At 36.5% G+C, this 12,643-nt stretch overlaps 1 protein-coding gene across 16 annotated transcripts in view; it reads right to left on the reverse strand.

Annotated features, from left to right (window-relative positions):
• SUGCT (succinyl-CoA:glutarate-CoA transferase) overlaps positions 1-12,643 on the reverse strand; it is a 792,254-nt gene that overhangs the window by 487,470 nt on the left and 292,141 nt on the right. For 15 of the 16 annotated variants that reach the window (XM_082399856.1, XM_082399855.1, XM_082399852.1 and 12 more), the window contains one exon: positions 2,079-2,181. In XM_082399856.1, coding sequence (XP_082255982.1) covers positions 2,079-2,181 — 103 coding nt within the window. The other variant, XM_082399850.1, reaches the window with a different exon arrangement.

Below are 12,643 nucleotides of genomic sequence, written 5' to 3' on the forward strand. Positions count from 1 at the left end.
AGTGATTCAATTATACATATACATGTATCTATTCCTTTTCAAATTCTTTTCCTGATTAGGTTGTTACAGAATATTGAGCAGAGTTCCCTGTGCCATACAGTAGGTCCCTGTACTAATATTACATTGCTCTCTAGTCTTTCTAAAAATCCAGATAATTTTATACACCCATTTTGGTGTTTAAATTCCAAAGAAGAATGAAATGGTATATAAAAGAGACCAACTCTACGCTATTGTCAATAACTATCATTGTATGATTAAGAATTTTTGATGTTAGAATTGTAACAATTAGAATCTACTTTTTGGTGGATAAGAAGGCAGTTTTCAAAGACTTTTGGGGTAGTAGGAAAAGTTGGTATCCTGACTTAGAATATCACTATTCTCCATTTGAAAAATTGTTTAAGAACTAAAATAAGCCATAGACCAATAACAGAAACTTCCTGCAGGTCCAAAAGAGTTGAGATACAAAAATTAAAGTAATTAAAGTGAGCTACAAGGGAAAATTGGGAATGAAAATCCTAATTACCCGATATTCAATCCGAAACAGCCCATAAAGTGAACAATTTTAAGGGTGGGACCTTGGATCCTTGTTTATCAAAGCCTAAAAAATAAGTAACACGAATATATCTAATAATTTTTAAAATAACATTCTTTGCTTTGGTGCCTTTATTCCTGATGAAACACAGGTGGAGCCAACAGAAATGCTGATGGAAAAACTCTCAGGAATTCTCTCTAGAGAAACGTGCCCTCAAATTGAGTTAAACAGGAAGTCCTACACACCTTGGTTCTACTTTTAAGCCGGAAAATAACGGTGAAACCTACCCATTCCCCTACAACAGCTTAAAGACAAAGCTTGAAGTGAGAAAACTGGCCCTCTGGTCTATTACATTCCGGGTGCACACACTGCTACCTCATCACAAGGAATCACCAGCATTAATCACTGATGTAGTGGAGACCCTTTCACAAAGACTCAGTCCATACAAGTGGGCCACCTTTTCTCCAATTCTTATTGACCATTCTTTCATTAGGAACAAAGTGTTGCCATACTCACAATCTTGACGGAAAAAAATAGCACAGAGTAGAATTCCTGCCTTCATTCACCTTTTTTTCTCCAGTAAATATTGTAATCATTGAATTGAACACAGTTCAATTATCCTTTAAACAGATATTCATGTAACATGAAGGTACCAAAGTTAGAGTTAGGTCAGTTTTCTCCCTTAAAAAAGTATATTCCATTTTCAACAATTCATTTCAAAGAAAAATCTACCACTATAAAAAATGAAAAGAATAAAGAGAAAAACTATAATTTTGAAATGACGGAAGCTGACAGATACATGAATAATCACAGTGAAAGTTTCATAGAAAAAGGGAGTTCCTCTACATTGTGGGATTAATATGTGAATCTGAGAAATGGTAAATTGCTTGCAGTGATACTGATTAAAGTAATAAAATCAAAACTTATCATTTTGACATTATCTCAAAATAATCATTTGAACAATGTTATAGAAGAAGTATTTTTTCAGATGATCCTTATCTCTGTACCCCAAGAAGCAGTCTGTAAGCAATGTACAGCACAAATCTCTATTCAAGTACATTTATTCTTCATGAATAATGCACATTAATCAAAGCATATAAAAGCCTCTCATCAGCAGAATTAATGATGACTTGCTTTGTACATTTTAAGACAGCCGTACAATGAGAGGGGAACTACAGCTGTGAAGGTCCTCCCATTTCTTTCCGCAGGGAATCATCTCTGAGTGTCTGACCCCAACCTTTCAATTGTCTATATTTCTATTTTTCAGGAAAAACAAATGCCCCGACCTTGGATACTTTATGGCTGGCTGCTGAAGAAATATGTTCGATCAGATACATGTAAAAGTATGACTGTAGGCTGCCAGTGCTAAATTCTGATTATTTTTATTTCAGACCCACACTTTAACGTAAGAGTAAAAAATCATGTGATGTGACTTAAGCTCAAGATTGATGGCTAATGTACACTTATATGAATCAGTCTGGATAGAAAAGAGAGGCAAATTCTTGTGTTTTTAACCGAAACATACTAAAAATTTCAAAAAACAAACCTGGGGTTCTGCAAACACATTCTTCATGTTGTTAATTGGGCCATACGGGACTCCACTGCCTTCAAAGAGGTGTAACCACTTGCTGGTCATTTCTTCTTCAAACCTAGGAAGAGACCAAAAAAGGATGCACTTTTATACTCTAAAGAATGTAACACAACCTGTTTTCTCATATCGCCCTCTTTCAAAGCAACTGATAATGACAAAAACATGTTTCTTTAACTTTCCTTGTGCCTAGTTTTGAGAGAATGTTGCCAATATGAAACAACTTGAGTTGCCCTGTAAGTGATAAGAATAGCCACTCCCATCCCCTTGTTTGCAAATTCACCATTAGAGTTGAAATTCCTCCTGTTTCTGACCCTATGAACTTTTTGACAGAGAGACCCTTGGAGAAGAGAGATTATGTAGAAAATGGTACTAACTGAGCTTCAGATGTGGTATTGAGCACTTGATGAATTTAATAATGATAATATAACGTTACTGAAGTTTTGAGCGTAACGTCATTGTGCAGTGTTTTTTAGGTCTCAGGCAATAGTACATGAGGTTAAGATAGACACAGATATGCTAAATTATTCCTCAAAACAAAAAATAAACTAATGAATTGGTTTTAAAAGAAACTGTATGGTTTACCTCCATTACTCTTAAAGCACACCAGAATTAACAGCCACAACCACTGGCCTAAAAAAAACCTTAATTACTTATTTACTTGTACTATGGTTTACTAATTAGAATAAATGGAGACATGTAAAGACTAATACCTCAATTTAGCCAACAACCCTCAAATTCATCCAAGTCCTTTACCTCTGTTTTATTTTTACTATAATTTAAAATTGGACTTCACAGACACAAAAGCTTATTTGATTTCCCTTCTTTTTTCTATTAGGTCTTAAGGAAAGGAGACCTAATTCATTAATGAGATTTACTGTTTTTTTAGTTCTCTGTTAAGACAGTGAGCATAGAAACAAAATCTTGGATCCTCAAAGACAAATCAACACTCATAGTTTGTAATATATGAAGAATTTGACAACTGCGAATTGTTAAAATAGCAAACTATTTTTAGTTAAGTAATAATCTAGGTTAAAAGAAATTTTTAAAAAGCGTTAACTATAGTAAATTATTGGCAGCAAGTAAAATGCTTCACTAATATGGGAGGGCTAGTGGAAGTATAGTAGAAATAGTTAATATTCATGGGTTTCTATTCAGCTCTCTCAGACATAGCTAGAATTAATTTCAGATCAGCAGATTCTATGGGAATTTATGTCAGAGAAATGCACTTTTTCCACTATTTAAAATAAAGATTAAAAAGTGTCAATACTTTGAGAACACTTCTCTAATTGCCATCTAATAGATAAAAAGAAAAGAGAAGTTTGAATTAACATACTCTCTAAAAGACAGACTACTATATGAACAACTATGTTCAATCATATAAATTTTTTACATAAGAATCTGATAAAAATTTTTAATGAAGGTAGTATTACATTTCACTAGGAATATAATTAATCCTATTCACACATCCACTTATTCTACAACCATCTAAGGAGCGCCTACTCTACACCAGGCATTGATTTTTGTCTTTAAAAATAATGCCTTCCCTTTTCTTTCCATTATGATAAAGATTTTTCATTATACACATTAATTATGGCCCACTAATGTTAACTACCCCTATTTAGTACACAATAAAATACTTCACTTCTAAATATTGAAAAACATTCTTTCATGGGAACACCACAACGCGGGATTATATGTTTTAAATTAGTCAATTCTTCGCATCTACATTTTCTTTTCAATGACTATTAAAGTCATCTCCTGGCCAAGACTTGCTAAGATATATATATAGATATATATCACCAGAATGATATATGTTGAAAGAATAAAAGAGGTACTTTGAACCCGGAGCCTTTTCAATCAGGGTGTTAATTATTTAAGTTTTCATAAACAGAGTGTTATAATGGTTACTCTGATGAATTTTCAAGACATAAATTTATCACCACTAGACTCACCCAAGTGGCCTGAAAGATCCGCACAGAAAACGCATGTCAATATCTAAACAAACCCATAGCTGCAGGCTTGCCAACAGAAAACTCAGGGGGATAGTTGAAGTTTTAGTATTTATATAAGCTTTTCACCACTGGGCAAAAGAGAGGGATTTATTTCATGTTATGGAAAACAACGGATGCACTTTGGATATGAGACTGGGGAGAGAGGCAGCGTCTGGAGCTGCAGTTGTGACCACTGTTTGTGTATTTGAGTGGGTGTGGGCGTGGAAGTGTTCACAAATGCCTTAAACTCAATCAGTCAGAGACGAACATCACTGCATTCCCTTACTCCCAGAGGACGCATCCATCATTTTCTTCTGAAAATCTATCTCTTGATCTAAATCTGATGTAGAATCCTTTCCTTTATCTATGCAAGAAAAGCTGTAAGTGCTTGTTTTTATGAACCACAAAAATTCTGCTTAAAAAAAAAAAATGGAAAGAGCTGATTTAACTCACTCAGGGCAACACAATCCTGAAGATAAGACAAGAAGGGTGTCCTTGGATCCAGTGTAGTGAGCCTCGAAACTAGGGCCTCCTCTGGGAAGTTCCTTGGAGATTCATAAAACAATTCAGACTTAATTGTAAACTTATTAAATCAACCCATATATTTAATTCTAGATTTTTGTTGAATCACTTGATGCCGAATAGTTATTATTAATCAGATTACATTATTTAGGCAGATGAAACACTGCTGCTTAAAGATAGACTTGAGGTTCAATTTCTTAACATAAAAACTTAACGTAGAAAATGAACCAAAAATTCTTCTCTTTTGAGAATGGATTAAAGTTGCAGCCAAATCCAAGGCCAGAGAGCAACTAATAAGAGATCCATGCCATGAAGGTGGGAGTTGGAAATAACTGTAACATTAATGATGAATAAATGCTGGTCATTAATTGTTTGATCTATATTTTGTAGATTTTATCCTCACAAGCACATTATAAGGTAAGTATTATCCTCCTCTGACCAATAGGAAACTCAGGCTTGGAGAAATTAACTTGCTCAAATTCATATAGCTTCCCCCACCCCAACTTTTTTGAGGTACGATTGACAAATACAAATCATATGTATTTAATTTGTACAACATGATTTTTTAAGGTGAGCAATGTGATGATTTAGCATACGTATACACTGTGAAATGATTACCACTATCACAGTTACCATTTGTGTGTGTGTGGTGAGAACACTTAGGAACTACTCTCAGCAAATTTTAAGTATTTGATACAGTATTATTACCTATAATCACAATACTGTACATTTGATTCTCAGAACTTTTCATCTTATAGCTGAAAGTTTGCACCCTTTGACCAACATCTCCCAATCTCCCACACACCCTAGCCCCTGGCAACCACCGTTCTACACTCTTGTTCTATGAGTTTGACTTTTTTTAGATTCCACACATAAGTGAGATCATGCATTATCTGTATTCCTGTGTCTGGCTTATTTCGCTTAGCACTAAGATGCTTCTTCACTTTTATCCTATATACCTCATGATATATCTCTTTACATTAATACTCACTCATTCATTCCTGATGGTTTTAGCAAGAGTTTTTTTTTGTGCCAGTCATGGGGATTACAATGATAAAAAAAAGACAGTCATCGTATTCAGAGATCATATAGTCTAATGGAGAACACAGCTATTGAAATTTATGAATTACAATGCAGGATGCTGAGACAAAAATATGAATGAACAACTTCCAGTTGAAGCACCAAAGAGGGAGACCTGCACTGGGCCTGGGGAGTCAGGAAAGCGTTCAAAAATGAGGTGACATTTGAGCCAGGTGTTGAAGGATGAGTTAGAATTTTCCACGTGAAAGGTGGGAAGAAGGATCTTCCAAGCAGAAAAAGCAATATGTACAAAGACTCAATCTGGAAAGAATCTGAAATCTCCTGTGCCTTGAGTGTCAAAAGAGGAAATGGAAAAGGGAGGTTAGAACCAGAGTGTGAGGCATCTGGTGAGCTATGCTAAGGATATTAGATTTCCACTGGCAATGAGGAACCCAGAGAGGTCTTTCAGTAGGGGGCTGACATAATCAGCATTGATACAGAGAAGGGAAGGATATCGATGAGACTAGAGAAGAAGAAACCTGACAGGAGGCACCATGCTGTCTCCCTCTGATGCTTCTTAAACCTGCCTCTCCATCAATATCTTCCATATTACTGTCAACCAGAAATAAGTTTTCGTTTGAAAAAATAAGTTTTCCAGGCATTCTTACCCCTTTTTGTTACTATCCTATTTATGTTTCCAATCTATCATTACTGCTTGAGCCTCTGATATATGACTTGGCCACCAACACCTTTTCTTACCCAGTCTCCAAGGGTCTCCAGTGACCGCTTGTCAGACCCAATATTCTGTTCACAGTCCTAATCCTACCTGCTTTCTGTGCAGTATTTGACGCTGTTGACTATCTTATCTTTAGGTCCTATGATACCTTCTTGGATTTTTAATACCTCTTTGGCCATTTCTGTATTTTTTAAATTAATTCTTTTACCTTTTCCTTCCAGTCCCAATATTCTTCATTTTCTTTTATGCACTTAAGTAATCCCGTCATCTCTATGCAGATGATACCCAAATCTATTATTTCTAGCCCTGACCTTTCCTCAGTTCCCCTTTTCTAGTTACCATAGAATATTTCCACTCAGATGTAGTATCATCCCCATGGATGATTAAAATTTCCATTTGCCCCATAAACCTAATATTCTCCCTTGCCTGAACTCAAACCCTCGGCTAAATCTGGAACTCCTTCTTCTCATCATTTATCATTTAAACATAATTGCCCTGTAGAATCAACGTTTCAAAAGTTAAGTTTTATTCCTCTATTCCCACTATTACTATCACAGTTCAAGCCCTTGATTAGTCACACATGGACTATGGCAATAGTTGATTAAAAACTTACTGCCTCCAATTTTCCCCCTTTCCATAAATCACTCATTTTAGATATGTCTCAAATCTGTCCAACGATTTCCTTCCCCAAGATCATTACTTTCTCTCACACTAGAGAAACAGACGATTTCTTGACTGTTATAGCCCCATAACTTAAAATATAGTTGGCACTCAATATTTGCTAAGTGAATGAATATACGACTATTTGGGAAGAATAAGAGGGTCTTGTTTGTTTGCCTGGTGCGCAGCAAGCCAAACGCTGAGACGATGGGGTTTGCAGCAGAGAAAGGGTTTATTCCTGAGGCATCCAAGTCAGGAGACGGGAAAAGTCTCAGATCTGTCTCCCAGAAGGCGAGGGGCTGGGGATATTTATAGGATAACAACTGAGGCAGGGGGAGCATGGAGAAAGGTAATTTGAGATAAGAAAAGGGAGAGGCAATCGTTGCTCTGTGCAGATGCAACCAAACCACAGGTTTCTTCATGGGAGACATGCTCAGAAAACAGCAGCATTAGCATGCTGTGAGGGTGGAGATTTTGGCCCTCAGACATCAAAAGGTCACCGAATGGACATTTGCACATGCCCAGATGGAGGGTGGGAGGTCTTAACCAGTCTTAATCATCTCAAGATCAAACTGGACACAGCTGACTCCAAGTTCCTAAAAAACAACTTGGGCAAACATCCTATTGCCCAGGCTATGTGACCCTTGGAGGACATACAAACTTTTATAAAAACAATCAAAGTAAGCCTAACCAGTGAAGGCAGGTCACAATTCACCATTTATCAATGGCTAACTGATAACTACCCTCGGTTTCATCTCAATCACATTAGCTTGAATTAGTGGGGTGGAGTATCTTCTCCTAAAACCTTGCTGAGACTAGGTTTATTCAGATACTGAGGTTGGGAGAAGGAAGACAATTTGAGGCCCTCAGCTTTGAATGTAATATCACAGCACCTCCTCTTCCTTCTTCTACACTGGTCTCTAAATTCTGTATAGAAGTATATCTTATGGAAAATAGATTTCTAGTTCCCAAAGACCAATTTACAAGTACATGCTTCAGACATAATGTTTCGATTTAGGGACTTCCTATGATCCAGAGAATCATAAGATCCCAGGAATTCAAAGGATCTTAAAAATCATCTATTGTTTTCTATGATCCTACAAAGTCATCATATCATGTGTATTGAAAAGATTTCTAGTAATAGGGACCATACTGGCAGTTCAGTTACTGGAAGTATTCAAACACAAGAAGTGTGCTACAAGAGAACAGGCATGAGATGTGGATAGATTTGGGATTGAGTCACAGCCCCAGCACCTCCTATCTATATGACCTTAATAAAAATATCAATTAAACATGTTCACAATTTTTTCAAATCAAAGCAAACATTTATTAAACATTTACCAATTGCAAGGCTCTGTGCTAAGCAGTTTACACACATTATTTCATTTAATTCTCATAACAATCCTGTTAGGTAGGCACCATTATCATGCTCATGTTAAAGATGAGCAAACCAAGGTTTAGAGAGTTTAAGTAGCCTTTTTAACTCAAATCAACATGAAGTAGTCAAGCTAGAAGACTATCCTGAGTCCAAAGGTTAACCACCACTTTCTACTGCCTGACCCTGGGCAGCAGAGTACAGGCGAGCAGATCAGACAAAGTGTTGTGAGTGATGTGCTGCTGAAGACCTGTCCGACAAAGGGCTTGAAAAGGCAGTACGGCATCTTGGTGCTACTGTTAACCGAGAGTCTTTTATAGTATGTGCTGGAGACCACAAGAAATACTTGGCATATATTATTTCTTGTCCTCGTAATCCCATGAAGTGAGGTTTACGATCCTCATGACTGAGGAAACTAGGGCACAGAGGAGTTGAGCGGAAGCGTACAGATCAGAAGGCTGAAAGCCACAAGCTGGTGAGGTCCTGAACTGGTCTTTGTCTATGCTCCTTCAGTAGGGTAGACCCATTAGATGTCAGCGTCAATCCAGTCAAATCTAGCACACGGTGCCACGCTTAGGCCATTGGCAATTCAGCTACTGTTTGCCCCAGAGCTGGGGGAGGAAGGGAGGTTAACTCTCTACTCGGTGAGTTGTCTGGGTTCCAACTATTCGTGACTTCCTTCCCACCAACAACTGATCAACCCTATGGTCTGATAAGGTCTCCTAATATTGGCCATCATTTTTTAATCTCATCCTTTCAAGAATTCTATGAGAAAGGACTCATTATTCTTATTTTGAAGATGAAAAAATTGAGACTCACACTCAAGTCCACATTTCAGGCTCAGAGCTCATCTCACTATAATACACTGTTGCCATTTATAAAAGATAATCAACAAATAAATCAATAAATAAAATTTATTGAAAAGACAAGCCTGATTTTTAATCCTAAGCTCACCTAACTTTGTGACCATGAGTAAATTGTCTAACTTCTCTGAGCTCCAATTTTCTCTTCTGTTCTAAGGAAATTATAATCAGTTGTAAATTGCTTAGCACATCACCTAGCATGTAGTAAGTACTCAAAATGGTATATACTTAGTTGTAAGGTCACATTAACAAAAATGAATACAATAATAAAATATGTCTATAACTTCAAATCCAAGGAAGGAATTTTAACAATTTATATAGCAACTCCTATTTTTTGCTGATCATAGCTCAAATATTTTCTGATTATAAAAGTCTAAGCATACTAATATCAAATCATTCCCATGTTGTACACCTAAAACTAATAATATATAATATATATGAATAATCTCTCAATTCTAAAAATTTAAGTCTAAGCTTTTGGGAGTTCTAAAATATATTAACATGTTACTTTGTTGTTGTTTATTCATTTCTTATTCTAGAAAATATCAGTGTTTGCACTGAAGCCTCTAGGGGATTGGTGATGGCACCGGTGTCGGGAATCCCAATCAGTCTTCATTACACTTAGAGATCCCATAGGAGGGAGTGACAATACAGAGATTTCAAACTAGACAGGGAGTAATAAGATAGACACATTTTACCAGGCTAACGATCAGCATGGTTGAAACAGTTTAAAGAGGTACCAACATCAAAATAGCTGTGGAAAAGCCACAGAAGTTAAAGATCTTGTATTTTTGCCTCATTCTAATGGTTAAGACAAAGTCCGAGGCTTCGATTCCTATCAGTGATAAAAGAAAATGCCTGCTATGGCTCATGCTGTGTCCTTACCTGGACAAGGCCTCATTTCCCTAAAAGGCCCAGGGTGCTCCCTGGACAAAATCTGGTGACTTCCTAGAGGGATGGTATAGGGAAGGTGGGAGGGAGACGCAAGAGGGAGGGGATATGGGGATATAGGTACACATATAGCTGATTCACTTTGTTATACAGCAGCAACTAACACAACGTTGTAAAGCAATTATACTCCAATAAAGATGTTAAAAAAAAAAAAAAAAAAGGCAATGACAGCAACTTGGAGCAAATGAAAGGTTTTCTTTACCCTTATCTCCTGCTAGACTTTATGAGATGCTCAATGACACTTTCCTCCATGACTTTTCAAGTTCCCGGAGCAGAAAATAGGGTAAGTGTGGGGCAAAAATGAAATCATATCCCTCTAGGTTTCATGAACTCTTCCCCACTTTTGGGCCAGAACAGAAAAGGATTTCAAGGATAAACTATTTATGGAGATTCTTTGGTAATATTCTAAATCTTTGAATCCTGGCATTTTTCCACATAAAAATTCAGGGCTCCAATTTGGAGTCTAGTTAGTTGTCTTTTCATAGAGGTTTTATAAGAAAATTCAAAGGTAACATACTAACTTATTAGAATATGACTTTATGTTACAAAAGTATTCTTTAATTCACACAATGATTTCTTCATATAATTGGAAAAATGAATCAACTTTCAAAAAAGTTTTGTATATTTATGCATAAGTAGAAAGGTATACCTGTCTTGTTGCTATACTATCTCTATGGTAGAGTTGTGGACTTGCCAACTACAGAGTTCTGAAAATAAGTTTGGATGTTTATACACCCGAAACCCAAAACCCATCAATCTTTTTAAATTTGCACATATTAGTTCCATCCCCTTACACAAATAAAATACAACTACAATGGTGGACTTCCCTATTAGACCATGAGGGTGGCTCTCCAGGATAGTGGAGACAAAGCTCTCCTAACACACCACCTTCTTGATATACAGAAAACTAGACCCAGAAAATTGTGTCTTTAAATTCAAAATAATTTTGTGAAAAACCCAGAAGGCTAAATAAATATCTTGCAGAGACTTAACAAAAACATTGGAGAATCACAAAATCCATTACTCTGTAAGCCAGTGAGAAGTGAATACAAAACTTTGGAAAGACATACTGTCCATATAACATAAAAGTTTTGGGATGAGTTTATGTCAATATCATAGCAATGCTTCCCAAAGACTTTTTTTTTAAATTATGGTTGTTTCTGAAGTATTCTTCTTCTCCAAGTACTGTCTAATTTCCTCAGTGTCCCTTTTTTTTTTTTTTTGGCCACCCCATGTGGCATGCAGGATCTCAGTTCCCAACCAGGGATCAAATCCGGGCCCCCTGCAGAGGAAGTGCAGAATCCTAACCAGGGAATTCCTCCCAAAGATTTTTAAAAGAAAATTTAGGAGTATTAGCCACTAGAGTTAGTTTATAGCACAGGCCAGGTCGGTGCTTTGTGACCACCTAGAGGGGTAGGATAGGGAGGGTGGGAGGGAGACGCAAGAGGGAGGAGATATGGGGCTATATGTATATATATATAGCTGATTCACTTTGTTATACAGCAGAAACTAACACACCATTGTAAAGCAATTATACTCCAATAAAGATGTTAAAAAAAAAGAACATAGTAAGCAAAAATATAGGTAAATACAAAAAAAATTATTAAACTTATTTATTTTACTGTTGTGAAATATTTCAAATATGCCAAAAAGTGTAGGAATAGAAAAGTATAGAGAAGAAAATAACATAAATACTTATGTACCCTCACCCACTCACATTGTTAATGAATCTTAGCATATTTGCTTCATATCTTTAAGAAACAAAATGTTACAGACACAGGCAAAGCCCCTTTTGCACCTCTCCGTGACCTTTTTTCCCCTTCTTCTTCATGTCAGAGGTAACCACCATCCTAGAGATCTTGTGCACCTCTCTGTTCATGCTACTGCACTTATATTACATGTGTGTGTCTGTTTAGATGAATCCATAGGCATTATAAAGTATCATGTTGTGTGTTTTTAACCTTTACACTGCAACTTGCTATTCTTATTGAACATTTTAATTTCAAGATCTATACATATGCATGCATATAGATTTGACTCATTTGTTTTATCCACTGGGCACATCCCTGTGTGAATATTCCACAATTTATCTTTTCTCCTATTAATGATCAATTGTTTCCAATTTCTTACTATCGCATACAATGCTTCAATGGAACCTCATACATTTCTCTGTTGGGTCATATGGGATTGATTCCCCAAGGTATATATACAGAGGTAGAACCGCTCAGTCATAAAGCAGGCACATTGGCAGCTGGCTTCGATTTTGCCAAATTGCTCTGCGATGTGGTTGATGTCAATATCTGCTTCTACCATGCTCCATATTCTCACCAACTTTTACGGTCAGAAGAAAGTTTTGCCAATCAGATAGAGGTGGAATGGTATCTCATGGTTACTTTAAGTTG

Source organism: Balaenoptera borealis (genome assembly GCF_965194805.1).
Source record: "Balaenoptera borealis genome assembly, chromosome: 7".
NCBI lineage: Eukaryota > Metazoa > Chordata > Mammalia > Artiodactyla > Balaenopteridae > Balaenoptera > Balaenoptera borealis.